The 13,864-nt window shown below is 50.1% G+C and overlaps 1 protein-coding gene across 3 annotated transcripts; it reads right to left on the bottom strand.

The window, feature by feature from the left end:
• Window positions 1-4,550: 4,550 nt before the first annotated feature.
• Slc22a6 (solute carrier family 22 member 6) lies at window positions 4,551-13,017 on the bottom strand. 3 transcript variants are annotated; one of them, XM_038348906.1, is made up of 10 exons: window positions 12,649-13,017; window positions 12,199-12,302; window positions 11,857-12,011; window positions 10,061-10,229; window positions 9,495-9,618; window positions 9,300-9,415; window positions 8,163-8,377; window positions 7,922-8,030; window positions 5,841-6,044; window positions 4,551-4,641 (listed from the first exon to the last, which is right to left on the bottom strand). In XM_038348906.1, exons 1-10 carry the CDS (start codon window positions 13,015-13,017, stop codon window positions 4,551-4,553), a joined length of 1,656 nt encoding a protein of 551 aa, XP_038204834.1. The 3 variants fall into 3 exon arrangements, with proteins under 3 accessions (XP_038204834.1, XP_038204837.1, XP_038204844.1); XM_038348909.1 differs by having other exon boundaries at window positions 4,551-4,638; XM_038348916.1 differs by having other exon boundaries at window positions 4,551-4,638; window positions 5,841-5,912.
• Between the last annotated feature and the right edge of the window lie 847 nt (window positions 13,018-13,864).

The raw sequence follows: 13,864 nt of genomic DNA, 5'->3' as shown, positions 1-13,864 counted from the left end.
TGGGGTGCTCGAGTTCTGTTTACTGAGTTCTAGGAATTTTTTAAAAATTTAATTTAATTCTGCTGGGCTGTGGTGGTGCATGCCTTTAATCCCAGCACTTGGGAGGCAGAGGCAGGCAGATCTCTGTGAGTTCAAGGCCAGTCTGGTCTACAAGAGCTAGTTCCAGGATAGGCCCCAAAGCTACACAGAGAAACCCTGCTTCGAAAAACAGAACAAAAAACAAAACAAAATTTGATTTAATTCTCCTCTCTCTCTCTCTCTCTCTCTCTCTCTCTCTCTCTCTCTCTCTCTCTCTCTCTCTCTCTCTCTCTTTCTCTCTGCATATAGAGGTCAAAGCATAACTTTCAGGAGTCAGTCCATAGTGGGTTCCAGGGACAGAATCCATGTTGTCAAGTTTGTGTGGTGAGTGCTTTTACCCCCTGAGGTATCTCACTGGCCCTAGAAAGTCTTCTCACGTATTTATTTAGTCTCTGAGACAGTCTCATGTGGCCCAGTCGACGTCTGGTTTGTACGTGGTTCTGAGGTAGGTGCTGCCTTCTACCTGTTGCGCTACATCTCCACCAATAGGAATCCTCTTTAGACTCTGCAAACCTGTGGAACCCGGTGTGCATAACCCTCTCATCTCTAGAAGTTTTATAATTCTCACTTCTGCAAGTTCTAGCTGTCTTGGCCACTTTGAACTTCTCTTTTGTTTGTTCTCCTTAGCTTCACGAGATTGCCTGGCTCTGTTTGGATCCTGCTTCTGTACTGAGGTCCAGAATCTGCTCCCAGGAAGGGGTCCCTGGATGAGGGTATCTCTCTTATTATTTGTTCCCTTTCTCACTGAAAGTATGGCCTGGCACTACCTAGTATCTGGTGTTTAACTACATGTCCTTCTGGTTTTTAGTCTTTGACAGTAGAAGAGTTTTTTTGGACCCTGCTCTCCCTGATGGTTGTAACCTTTTTCTCTTCCAATCTCAGTGCTTTTAGAACAACCATATTCTTTGTATAACTGCACATGGAGAGTTCAAATAGGATATCAGCAAGTGTTTTTGGGATTATTTAAATCTATGTGCCAATGACACACTGATACAGAGGTAGTTCTAGCTTTCCATTATGTTGTGTTTTGGTCTCCTCAGCCCTTGCTTTTCTCAGTGTCTGCCATTTGAGACATTTCATATGAACATCCAATATAATCTACCACCTACATCTAAACTGTAGCTGACTTGGATCCTTACAGTTGGCTTGGCTTCTACAGATGTGACATATCGGCTTCTACAGATGTGACTGGCGTGGGCGTCTCTTGACGAGGGATTTAAGCAGAACAGTGTGAGAATGAATTAGAGTTGGTAGAGGAAATTCAAGATCATCAGTTTGCAACAGATACAGTACTGGTCTGCAACTACAATCTGAGTCGCAAGGAGATAGCCACAAGACAGTGGTTCTCAATCTTCCTAGTGCCGCGGCCCTTTAGTATAGTTCCTCATCTTATGGTGACCCCCACAACCATAACGTTATTTTCATTGCTACTTCATAACTGTAATTTTGCTACTGTTATGGATTATAATGTAAATATCTAATATGCAGGACATCTGATAGGTGACCACTGTGAAAGGGTCATTTGACCTTCCAAAGGGGTCATGACCCATGGGTTGAGAACCACTGCCCTAAGAGAGATCATTGAGGGTTTTCTTAAGAGGAGTCACAATAGGTTTTCTTCCCATTGTGTTTTCTTCCCAATGCAGTGTTCCTTCCCTTCCCTTCCCTTCCCTTCCCTTCCCTTCCCTTCCCTTCCCTTCCCTTCCCTTCCCTTCCCTTTCCTTTCCCCTGGTCATCTCTTTCTGTTTTCACCTTGAGACAGTACGTATCCTGAATACCATACTGGCCTCAAACTCATTATGTAGGCCAGAGTGACCTTAAACTTTGTTTCCTCCTGCCTTTACCTCTTGAGTGCTGGGATTATAGGCACACATCACATGCCTGGGTTTCTCAATGCTGAGGCTGGAACTTAGGGCTTCATGCCTTCTAGGTAAGTACTCTGTCAGCTGAGCTATGCCTCTGGCCCCAGTGCAATATTTTTCTTTTGCCCCTGTACCTATGATGGACACTGTTTCTTGCACATCTTTGAAACACCTAAGCGAGGGACTGGGACACTGGGGGGTTATGGGGCTGTGGGGCTGTGGGGTCAGGGAGAGGGCTGTGGGGCTGTGGGGTTGGGGACTGGGGGACTGGGGGTAAGCAGGTGAGAATTTAGCAGAGGGGAGTTTAGGAGTTCCACAATATCTACAGGAACCAGGGGGTAAGGCAAAAGTTGTGAATTTGATAATAGGAACCTTTGCTTACCTAGGCATTAAAGCTCTACCCCAACCACAAATACAGTACATGGAAAAATAAGGTCTCTACTGGGTCTCCTGGAGGAAGCTAGCAAAAGGCATATCAGTTTCCTATTGCTGCTTGCAAGAAATCATTGCAAATATACAGGCTTAAACCATTTATTCTCATATAGATAGAGGCTGGATATCTAAGGTTGCTATGTCAACAGGACTGTGTTTCTTTTGGTGGCTCCAAGGAAGAATCCATTTCCTTCCAATTTCAGCTCTGGGAAGAAGTTTCATTCCTTGGCTTGGAAGCTCACACCACTTATTTTTTTTTGAAAATGCTAAATGTATTTATTTGATTGAAAATGATCAGAAGCTACTTTAATTTGTTAACAATTAATTGAAGATTATTGCCCCTGTCTTGACTTGAATGGCTTTTATTTTTTGTCCTTTCTTAAGTTACTCCAGCCTCTCGATTCTGCTGTTACATCTTCTGTTCACTGATCTGTCTAAGCGCCTTGCGATCACACTGGGCTAACCCAAATAATTCAGTATGGTTTCCTCACCTCAGAATACTTAATACAAGCAATACAATCTGCAAGATTCCTTTTCTGTTTCAGGTAACACAATCAAAGGTTCCAGGGATTTGGCTGTAGGCGCCTTTGTGGGCTCCTCTATTTAGCCTGCCACAGGACCTGGAAGCTTAGCTGGTGAAGCCGCTTGTCCTCTGAATTTCTCTGGGGCCATGAAACTTCTGGGGAGGAGCATGAAAACATATAAGGAAAGGATTTGGACTGGACTAAAGCCTGTGTGAGCCCTGGCATGACAGGTGAAGCCCTGAGGTTGGGACTTTTGCGAAACACTCTATCAGGACCAGGTAGCTGAGGAGTCTCTGGAATGTTCCATTTTGCTCTAGATGCAGAGAATGCTACAAATTCACTGACACACTGACTGAAAAGAGACTAAGCTAGGAAGAAAACAGTACTTCTCTCAGATTTGAGCACTGTGGCACACTTCTATAATACTAGCACATGGGAGGTGGAGGAAGAAGAAGCGAGGTTCAAGGTCATCCTCAGCTACTTAGTAAGTTTAAGGCCAGCCAGGGGTACGTGCGGTCCTGTCTTAGTATTTCCATTGCTGTGATAAGCACCATGACCAGAAGCAGCTTGGGAGGAAAGGGTTTATTTCATCCTACAGCTCTCAGGTTACACTCCATCGCTGTGGGTAGTCAGGGCAGAAGCTGCCGCATGGAAGAGCTCTGCTTACTGGCTTGCTCCCCAAGGCTCGCCCAGCTTGCTTTGTTATAGCACCCAGGACCACCAGCCCGTGGTTTGGACCCTCCTGCCCGCACCAGTCATTAATGAAGAAAATGCTCCACAGGCTTGTCTACAGGCCCTTATGGAGACATTTTCTTAATCGAGGTTCCTTCCTCTTGGTTGACTTTAGTTTGTGTCAAATTGACAAAATAACCAAAAGGAAACCAAACCAAATTGCTCTCAAACAGTATCTCCCTCCAGAGGGTGACTTGCTTAAGACATTGCTTAGCGCATACTTAGCATCCAGGGTTGGGTCTGTTCAGTACTGTCCGGTCCTCGTCTTTCCCCTCCATCACTCCCTGGACCCACAGAAAACAAAGGAACACTGGAAACCCAGCAAACACAGGAAGGATTAGGTTGACTAATGATCTGAACTTGCAGAGGGCAGCATCCAGACAGCTATGATCACCATTCTATTTGCTGCTAGAGTTTCCATCTGCTCATACAGAGGGAGACGAGCCCAAAGCAGAGCCTCTGATTGGCTGCTTTCATTTCAGTTTCTCACTGAGTTCTGATTTCTGGGGAGGGGAGGAGGCATAAGGCATTTAACTAAATAGGAATGTGTGAATAGGAGAGGTGGAGGCAGAGAAGAAGAGAGGGGGACCAAAGTAGGAGAAAAGTCTTTTAATGGTCTGGGGTTTGGTGTCATGTTCTGGAGGTGGAGGCCGTGGAGCTGGGGGAAGGACAGACCATGTGAACACCGGGCCGGAAGATTGCTGATGGAGAGCACATTCCGTCCTAGAAACTGCACACAGTCAGGACTTTTAATTATTGTTCCTCGTGGGGTCTACTGAAGTGACCCTTGAGGAGGCTTTTCTCTGACGGGCAGCCTCATACTTGGATGGTCTGGTCCCTCCACTCACTCCCTCTCTTCAGGTAGGTGGCAGGACCTGTAGAGCCCCACTCCCTTTGGTGCTGTGTGGGGCCCCTTCCGTCCTCAGAGTCCGTTCTTCTCTTGTGTTGAGGCCTGGAGTGGGATCATCTGCTTCTGCTGTTCCTGCTGCAGTTGTCTCTGCTTGCCTTTCCTCCTGGGGGGAGAAAGCAGACATCTGGGTTTGTGGCCTCCTGTCTAGATTTGAGATGGTGCGGGCTTTTCCCTCAGTCTGTGACTAGTCACCTGCTATCTGCCCCCAAATGGCAACTGTTCCTTCCTGGAACTAAGAGCCCCAGAAGGATTATGGGAGAATCCTGAACCCAGGGACAAAGGAACAAAACTCTTTTCTGGAAGAGGCGTCCTGGTTTGAGCCTCAGTGCTGCTCCAGCCTGGGCAGGTGGCCTGGAGTGAGTCACTGATCCTCTCCGGGGGAGTGCTCACCTGCTCGTCCAGGGGAGTGCTCACCTGCTCGTCCAGGGGAGTGCTCACCTGCTCGTCCAGGGGAGTGCTCACCTGCTCGTCCAGGGGAGTGCTCACCTGCTCGTCCAGGGGAGTGCTCACCTGCTCGTCCAGGGGAGTGCTCACCTGCTCGTCCAGGGGAGTGCTCACCTGCTCTTCCAGGGGAGTGCTCACCTGCTCGTCCAGGGGAGTGCTCACCTGCTCGTCCAGGGGAGTGCTCACCTGCTCGTCCAGGGGAGTGCTCACCTGCTCGTCCAGGGGAGTGCTCACCTGCTCGTCCAGGGGAGTGCTCACCTGCTCTTCCAGGGGAGTGCTCACCTGCTCGTCCAGGGGAGTGCTCACCTGCTCGTCCAGGGGAGTGCTCACCTGCTCTTCCAGGGGAGTGCTCACCTGCTCGTCCAGGGGAGTGCTCACCTGCTCGTCCAGGGGAGTGCTCACCTGCTCGTCCAGGGGAGTGCTCACCTGCTCGTCCAGGGGAGTGCTCACCTGCTCGTCCAGGGGAGTGCTCACCTGCTCTTCCAGGGGAGTGCTCACCTGCTCTTCCAGGGGAGTGCTCACCTGCTCGTCCAGGGGAGTGCTCACCTGCTCGTCCAGGGGAGTGCTCACCTGCTCGTCCAGGGGAGTGCTCACCTGCTCTTCCAGGGGAGTGCTCACCTGCTCGTCCAGGGGAGTGCTCACCTGCTCGTCCAGGGGAGTGCTCACCTGCTCTTCCAGGGGAGTGCTCACCTGCTCGTCCAGGGGAGTGCTCACCTGCTCTTCCAGGGGAGTGCTCACCTGCTCTTCCAGGGGAGTGCTCACCTGCTCGTCCGGGGGAGTGCTCACCTGTTCTTCCGGGGGAGTGCTCACCTGCTCTTCCAGGGGTGTGCTCATTTGCTCTTCCGGGGGTGTGCTCACCTGCTTTTGAGGTCCTGCACTGTATCCGGCAGCGGCTGACCTAAGGTCTCTGGCAGGAGGACAATGACAGCACTGGCAGCCACCGGGACAGCACCGAAGATGAAGAGAGGCAAGGAGGGGTAGATCTCGGCAGTCATGCTCACCAGTGGGCTCACGATGCTGCCCACCCGGGCCATGGTGCTGCCCATGCCCAGGCCTGTCTGCCTGTGGTAGGTGGGTATTGATTAGAGCTCTGGTGTGGGTACCAGTGGTCACATTTGGAGCAGGGCAGTTCTGACAGCCCTGGACACCTCTGTGTCTCCTTTTTCCCATTTGATTAGCAAATGATTCTACATTTTTGTGTTTTGCTCTTGGTTGTGTTGGATATCAAAGCCAGGACGACCCTTTACTACTAACCTGCATCTCAAGGCCATTGTGATGACTTTTAAAACGAAAAGGGAAATTGAGAAGGGCTATCGTCAGATTTGGGGGATTTGAAAGTGAGTTCTGCCTCTGTCCTTAAGCTGCTGTGTGACCTTCAGCTAATCTTTTTACATCTCTGGACTCCAGGGTCCAGTAGTCACATGAGATCATTGGGTAAGACTAGTGATTCTTGGGCTACCATCATCTGGAAAGTTTCTTTTCCTTTTCTCTGTGCTAGGAATGGAACTCAGGACCTCACACCCACACCCAGCACCCTGCACACCTTATGAATCATAGTTGTCTCCATCTCACAGAGGCCTATTTGATAGACTCCCCAGGGGAAGGATCTGGAAGCCACACATTGCTTGTATGTTAAGAACATTCATTCTCTATGAGCGATGGCTCAGTGGCTAAGAGCACTGGCTGCTCTTGCAGAGGACCAGGTTCAGTTCTCAGTACCCACGTGACAGCTCATAACCATATGGAACTTATTGCCAGGGGATCTGATGTCTTCTTCTTCTGGGCCCTGTGGCACTAGGCATGTACATGGTGTGTATACATACACGTAGGCAAAACATTCATACGTGAAATAAAAATAAATAAATCCAGCTAACCAAGAACATTCTCTATGAGAGAAGAAGTGAAAAGCTTTGACTTAGGCGGCAACCAATCAGGGTTCAGCGCAGGAGTCACTGCCAGCTGTGGGATCCTGCAGAAGTGACCTAACTTCTATGTGTCTTTGTTTCACATTTGTGGAAGGAGAGTGACAGGACCTAGCTTGGTCTGCTTTGAGAAATAAGTGAGTGAGTATTTGTGAGATTAAGAAAGTACTTGGTACACAGTACATGCTTTACCTGAGTGCTTGGTACACTACACACTTGGCCTGGAAACCCACAAAGGCACGGGACAGCATCCAAGATGCCTCAGGGTTCTCCTCATAGCACTGTGACTCTTGAGTCTTTGATGTTTCATGTGATGTTTACATTCAATCCTTCCTTTCTTTCTTTCTTTCTTTCTTTCTTTCTTTCTTTCTTTCTTTCTCTCTTATTTTTGTTCAAGACAGGATTTCTTTGTGTAGCTTTGCAGCCTGTACTGGTACTCACTCCATAGACCAGGCTGGCCTCAGACTCACATAGATTCACCTGCTTCTGCCTCCTGAGTGCTGGGATTAAGGGTGTGTGCCACTACCACCTGGCTTGCATTCAATTCTTAAAGTAGACATATTATTTTATTTCTTAGTGCCTTTCCCATCTCGCTATAAAGGGGTGCTGAGTTTATTAATACAACTGGCATATTGTCAGGAGTGGTTCTTATGGGAAGTCGAATGCATGTTTGTGTCTTTGGTTTCAGATGGAGTTTAGATGTGACCACAGCTTGTAACTTGTGTTCTGGAGTCTTCAGTTCGTTGCTTCTGAGATGTGGCTCTACCCTGTTCTAGCTGGTGACTCCTTCTAGATCTCCTCTAAGGTTAGGTGAGGGCTGGACAGTCGTGTTTCTGCCAGCCAGACCCTGACATGCGCAACTGAGAGGTTCCTATATGCCCTGCCCTGATTAATGCTTTTTGGGGGTGGGGAAAGGTTTTGTGTACTGGACTATGTTCAAGGGTTCTGACTTTAGTGTGTGCAGGAGACTGCCTTTCCCTAAGAATCCCCTGCCCCATGCCCTGGACTCCCACTCACCGGATCACTGTGGGATACAGCTCTCCGGTGTAGAGGAAGATGCAGTTGAAAGAGGAAGCCAGGCAGCCCTTCCCTAACACAGCCAGGGATGTGCGTACGATCGTCTGGTCTAGAGAGAAAGGAATGAGGAGAGAGGGAGCGTAGGGATTGAGGTTGGAGGCATTGGCTTCTTTTCTTCTGAGAAGCTTCTGAAGGAGCATGGTGGGTGGGACTGAGAGGGAAGATGCTGGTAGGTGCTCACCCTTCGGGATTATCCCATTCACCAGGATACAGATGCCTGCCAGCAGCAGGGAGGCCAGCTGCGCAGGTCGGCGGCCCAGGGAATTGATGACGAGGAAGCACACGAACTTGGCCGGCAGGTCCACCGCACCGAAGATCACCTGGATTAGGTATATGCTGACTCCAAAGCCTTGCAGGTCCATGACCAGCCCATAATAGGCAAAGCTAGTGGCAAACCTGGTGAGGAGGGAGAGGGATGTGCGGTTGGTTAGACAGGCTTACACGAGTGTACTCTTTCATAAATTCAGTGTTGCATGGGGTATCCTGCTTTGACTATTGTTTCTTCAGACACTTAACTACTGCAGGCTCACACTGCACACCTGAAGTATTGGGGCAGTCCTCCAATCCTGTGCTAACTAGACACCCCAGGGAACAGGAAACTTTCATTTAGTTGCTAAGTAACGCTTATACACTTTCAGGCTTTATCTTATCTGCTGGGCAGAGGTTACTATGTAAGCCACATCAAGGTGCTAGTAATAACTGGAATTGTCTGGGACTTATCTGGGGTGAAGATTTAGGGGTTCACAAAGCTTAGGTTTGGGGATAGAACCCTCTACAGAGAATAAACCCAAAAATTGCCAGGGAAGAAATCTTTGGCAAGATTGTTCTTCTGACCACACCCCACTTAACTGTCATGGATTGCCATGGTGATGCATATGAGAGAGATACTGGGAACACTGCACAAGGAAGGAAGATTTGGTCTTATATTATTTTGGCCCAAGTGTGTTTTGGGGGATAAGTGTGGGTCCTCTTATGCCTGTGCTCGTTTTCCCCAGGCACCATCAGAGCAGTAAAGTCGCTGAGAGCTTTCAAAGCATACCAGTCTCTCCTCACAATACAAATCTGTGGGCTCTGGAGCCCATTGGTCCTGGTGAGGTGGTTTCTACAGGAACAGGACTGGTGAGAGAGGCTACGAGATCAGTTTGAGCATGGGAACTGGTTGAGCCGGAGGACTCTGGTTTCTTTAGGGCTTTCACAACTCATAGCAGATCTGCTGACTCTACCTCCCCCTTCTCTGCCTTTTTCCATGCCCTCCCCCAGCCTGCCTTTTGTCTTTTGATCCACCTGCTTGCCCATCAGTGTTTCTGGTTGAGCCTACCACAGCATGGAGAGGCAGAGGAAGAGGCGGCGGAGCTCGGGACAGCGCAGCAGCTCCATGGCGGAGGCCTGGCCTTTGCCTAGGGTCAGTTCCTTCTGTAGGCTGGTCCGGAGCACCTGATGGGACGGGCATGATTCAGGGCCTGAGCTCCTCCTAGGGAAGCTCAGGCAGCATCTAGGTACAAAGGTGTCTTACCTCTATATTCAATTTAGCCCCCTCCTCCTTTTTCCCATTGATCCGGGCCACTCTCTGCAGGGCTCGGAGGGTGAGGTCCAGCCTTCCTGAGGAGGAGTACCAGCGGGCTGACTCAATGAAGAACCTGAGGGTGGGATGGAGAGAGGGTGGATGCTGGCATGGTCTCAGTTTCAGTCTTCTGGTTTAGAGGCATGTAGTAGAGTTTTATTTACGTTTTGGGAACCAGGGCCCTTCCCAAGGCCCTCTTAAGGATCACCAAGCAGTGACCAGTTTGATAATCACTCATCCCAACCCAGAACTTAGCTCTTGGGTGCTGGGTAGGGAAGGGGAGTGTTAATAGGCAGTCAGACTGTGGGGTACCAGAGAACTGCCTCCCTCCTCCAGGACAAAACCGACTCCCCACAGCCTTGGTTTCAGAGTCTGTTCAACAGAAGCACTAGATTGGGTCAGCTTTCTGTCTTAGATGAAGTTTCTGGGGAGGTCTGTGCCCAGCTGTGAGAGATGGCCTGTCCCTTGTAGCCCTGTAGGGTTCTGGGTCATTGCTTCCCACCCCAGGTCCCACATACCAGGAGTAGATGAAGGCAACGAAATAAGGCACAGAGACCAGAAGCTGCAGGTGGCGCCAGTGGGGCACAGCATAGGCCACGCCAGCCAGAATGAACTGGCCCACGCTGTAGGTGTAGCCAATCACGGTGCCCACACAGGCACGGGTGTGGATGGGCATCCATTCCACATCTGGAAAGGGGTTGGAGTAGGGGCACAAGTAACTGAGCTGCTTGGCGGAAAGAGACTTCACTCCTGCCCCCTCCCAGTTGTGTTCTTCCCCAAAACTCTGTAAATGTCTGAGGTTGGGTGCCAGGGTAGGGAGAGGGGAGACATTGCGTGACAGTAGGGTCCCCAGGAACTGCTGTCTCTATGCTCTTGCTGCTTTTGGCTCTGCCCCCAGGGCCTGACTACATCCCCTTTTCCTGCAGAGTTACTCTGACCGCTCAGCCTGTTCTCAGCAGAAACCACTTCCCTTTCCCTCAGTCTTAGGCTAGATTCACCCTCCGTGGTGAGAGTGCTGCCTTTTTCCATCCTGGAGCATCAGTCCCGGCAGGGCGGTGACCACTACTCTGTTAAGGTCTCAAAAGCCACTAGGTTCCTGGTGGGCTCCTGATGCTGCTGCTGGGATGCACTTGAACATGTATATTGACTTTGGAGCTGGAGCCTTAGGCATGTTTCAGCTCCATCTCAGGTCTAGCGGATTCCTTTCGTCTAGAGAATTGTGGATCTCTTTCTGGACTTGAGAGATGACTTCAGGTAAATTTTTTTCTTCTCCCCAGCCTCAGATGCATTATCTGGGGAATATATATATATATATATATATACATATACACATATATATGTATATATATATATGTGTGTGTGTGTGTGTGTGTGTGTGTGTGTGTGATCTACTAGAGGAGGCACACTGATGATCCATGAACTCACACTAAGTATCCTTGTTTAGAAATATTAGACTAGCCATAATATTAAAATAATTATGATATTCTATATTTATTTTAAAAACTAAGAGAGAGCTGGGTATGGTGGTGTATGCCTGTAATTCCAGCACTTGGGAGGGAGAAGCTGAGTATCATGAATTGGAGGCTACATTGTAAGACTCTGTATCATAACAAAACAAATAAACAATACCAACAAAAAAACAGTGAGATCTGACTTCTTGGCTGTCAGTGCCTTTGGTATCTCTAGATAGGATATTTCCTTTAAAACAATTACATTTATTCATTTATTTATTCTCTCCCTCCCCCCCTCTCTCCTCCCTCCTCCTTCTTCTTCTCTGTGCTTATGCCATGGCAGGTGTGTGGAAGTCAGAGGATAACTAACTTGCAACAATTGGTTCTCTTCTTCAACCATGTTGGTCCCGGGAATCAACTCAGGTCACTAGACTTGGTTGCAAGTGTCTTTACCCACTGAGACATCTTGCCAACCCTACCTTCTTTGCTATTTAGCTGGCCTGGAACTCATTATATAGACCCATCTAGCTTCATACTTGGGACGTTCCTCCCACCTCTGCCTCCCGTGCCCTGGGATTGTGGGTACATGCCGCCATGCCTGGCCTGTCTCACTAGACTTGGATCTCCTTTGGATACGCTTCACCACTCCTAAGGTCTCCTGTACCTGGTCCGTCATGGCCGCTCTGACCACAAGTCTGCAATCTTACTATGGTGTGAGCTGAGGAAGGCAGGGTGGTGTTGATTGGAAATGCAGATCTAAGGGGGGTTTTGGGTTGAAAGCAGGGGGTCTCAGGAGGAGAGGCCTGGGGGAGGAGACTGGGGGGACGGGGTGGTGAGTGGAGACATAGGTGAGCAGTCCTCACTTAGTGTCATGCAGTTGATTGCAATGCTAGCCAAAGACATGCCCGAGAGGAGCCGGAAAATGCAGTAGACGGTATAGTTGGGGGCATAGGCTGCACAGGTTCCTGACACAGCTGTCTGTAGGTAGTTCAAGATCAGCACCTTCCGACGGCCCAGCCTGTGGGGGAGGGATAACCTGTGTCAGGGGTCTGAGGACTGCCAGGAGCCAGGTTGAGCCACAGAGGAGAGGAGTAGCTGCCTAGGCCGCAGTCTTCTGAGAAGCTAATCAGCCACCCCAGCCTTGAATCCAGTCAGGGCTCCCCAATCCCAGCTTAACCCAGCTCCTTGGCTTACCCAGGACTGACCTGTCTGCCAGGTAGCCAAACATCATGGCTCCCAGCAGCACTCCCACCATGTACAGGGACTGGGCCAGCTGGCGGAAGGCCCGGTGAGAGCACACAAGGTTCCACTGTGGACAGAGAAGAGGCCAGATGCAGGGAAGGCCCTCAGCCTCCTCTAGGAAGGTCCTCTGCAGCCCATGCCACCTCTTTCAGTCTTGCTTTCCTCTGCTGTTTGTGTTTCAGTTCTCGGGAGCTAAGAACACTTAAAACACTCAGCAGCTTCCACATCCACCCTCTACAAATACCATCCTCCTCTGAATGCTTTTATCTCATCTTCTGATCTTGGCCCCTGGGGAACTTGACTGTGTGTGTGTGTGTGTGTGTGTGTGTGTGTGCATGCGTGTGTGTGTCGGACTGTCTGTCTGTCTGAGAGGTGAAGCGATGTTGCGTGGAGAGGGACCCCCAAATCCTTACCTCGGATACGATGGTTGAAGGGTAGGTGCTGTTGTCATAGACCCAGCCATCAATGCAGGGCTCTGTGACTCCGGTGCCATTGGTCTCTGTGCCATTGTGAAAGGGCAGCCCCCACTGTGGGGAAGTGAAACGGAGGCAAGACTTGGGTCGTCCTTGCTTGTCCAGGGGCAGCCAGGCCTCCAGACCTCCATCTTTGCTGAGGTTGGCATTGGCAGGTGGGCGGCAGTGGTGCGTGGGGATGGCAGCAGTGAAGTTCTGCAAGGTGTTGTGGGAAGCCATCAGCAGTAGGGGAGCAACCACCAGGGTGACCTGGATTAGCTGGAAGCGTCCGACGCCCCCCACCTGCTTCAGGAGGTCATTAAAGGCCATGGGGCTGGGCCAGGCTGAGTGGTCAGGGGCTGAAGACCTCCAGTCCGAGGACTTCTGTCTGTACGCCTGCTGCCCTTTGCCTGAGGAGTGGGGCTGTTGCTGCCTTCGCAGCTGAGTGGCTCCTGGAGCTGGAAGTGAGCCGGCTCTGTGGTGGGACAGCGGGCTGGTGGACCGCCCCTCCTTTCTCTCTCCCCTGGTTCTGGCCCTCCCTTCCCCTCGCCTCTTTTCTTCACTTCGGGGGTCTGGACAGCTCAGCTTTCAGGGTCTGCTGGAGCCCTGACTCTTGTGCAGGCAGCTTTTAATCTTTGGCCTGAAGACAATGAGTTAAAGAGTGACTTGGTGTCAGGAGGATTAACCCTGTGAGTATCCCTTGTGTCAGTGGAATCTCTCCAAGTAGGTAGAAAGGGCGGGGGGGGGGGGGGGGGGGGAAGGTTGATACTGAGAGTGGATTCACTGGGGGCAGCCATCTGGGCACCTGGATGCAGAAGGGGCACAAGGTGGCACCTTCTGTCTTTCCTCTATTGAGGAATCTGGTCTCTGGGAAATGTGACAGCGTCCTGATGGATTTCTGAGGACACCATAGTCTATCTTCAGCAATAATACCAGAGACAAAATGACGAGTCCCATCAAAACTGAAGTTCAGATTGCTGATCAATTTTTTAAAAGTATAGCCCTAATATTGCATAGGCAATGTTTATATCCAGAATTATGTGCTGATTTGAAATTCAGCTCTGACTGAGAATCTTAAATTCTTATTTGCTAAGTTGAGTAACACTGGCCTTTGGTCTTCCAAGGACAGCTCACATCTTGTAGGACCACAGCTTTGCGCAACTGGAAGAAACAGCAG

Source organism: Arvicola amphibius, chromosome 1 (genome assembly GCF_903992535.2).
Source record: "Arvicola amphibius chromosome 1, mArvAmp1.2, whole genome shotgun sequence".
Taxonomy (NCBI): domain Eukaryota; kingdom Metazoa; phylum Chordata; class Mammalia; order Rodentia; family Cricetidae; genus Arvicola; species Arvicola amphibius.
The sequence above is the reverse complement of the archived record's forward strand: the minus strand, read 5'-3'. Positions and strand labels throughout refer to the sequence as shown.

Coding starts and splice junctions, on each gene's coding strand:
- Slc22a6 (XM_038348906.1), bottom strand. CDS start 13,017: ATGGCCTTTAATGACCTCCTGAAGCAGGTGGGGGGCGTCGGACGCTTC. Junction 12,012..12,198: donor TTTGGCTACCTGGCAGACAG/GTCAGTCCTGGG, acceptor CCTCCCCCACAG/GCTGGGCCGTCGGAAGGTGC. Junction 9,416..9,494: donor GGGCTAAATTGAATATAGAG/GTAAGACACCTT, acceptor CCGTCCCATCAG/GTGCTCCGGACCAGCCTACA.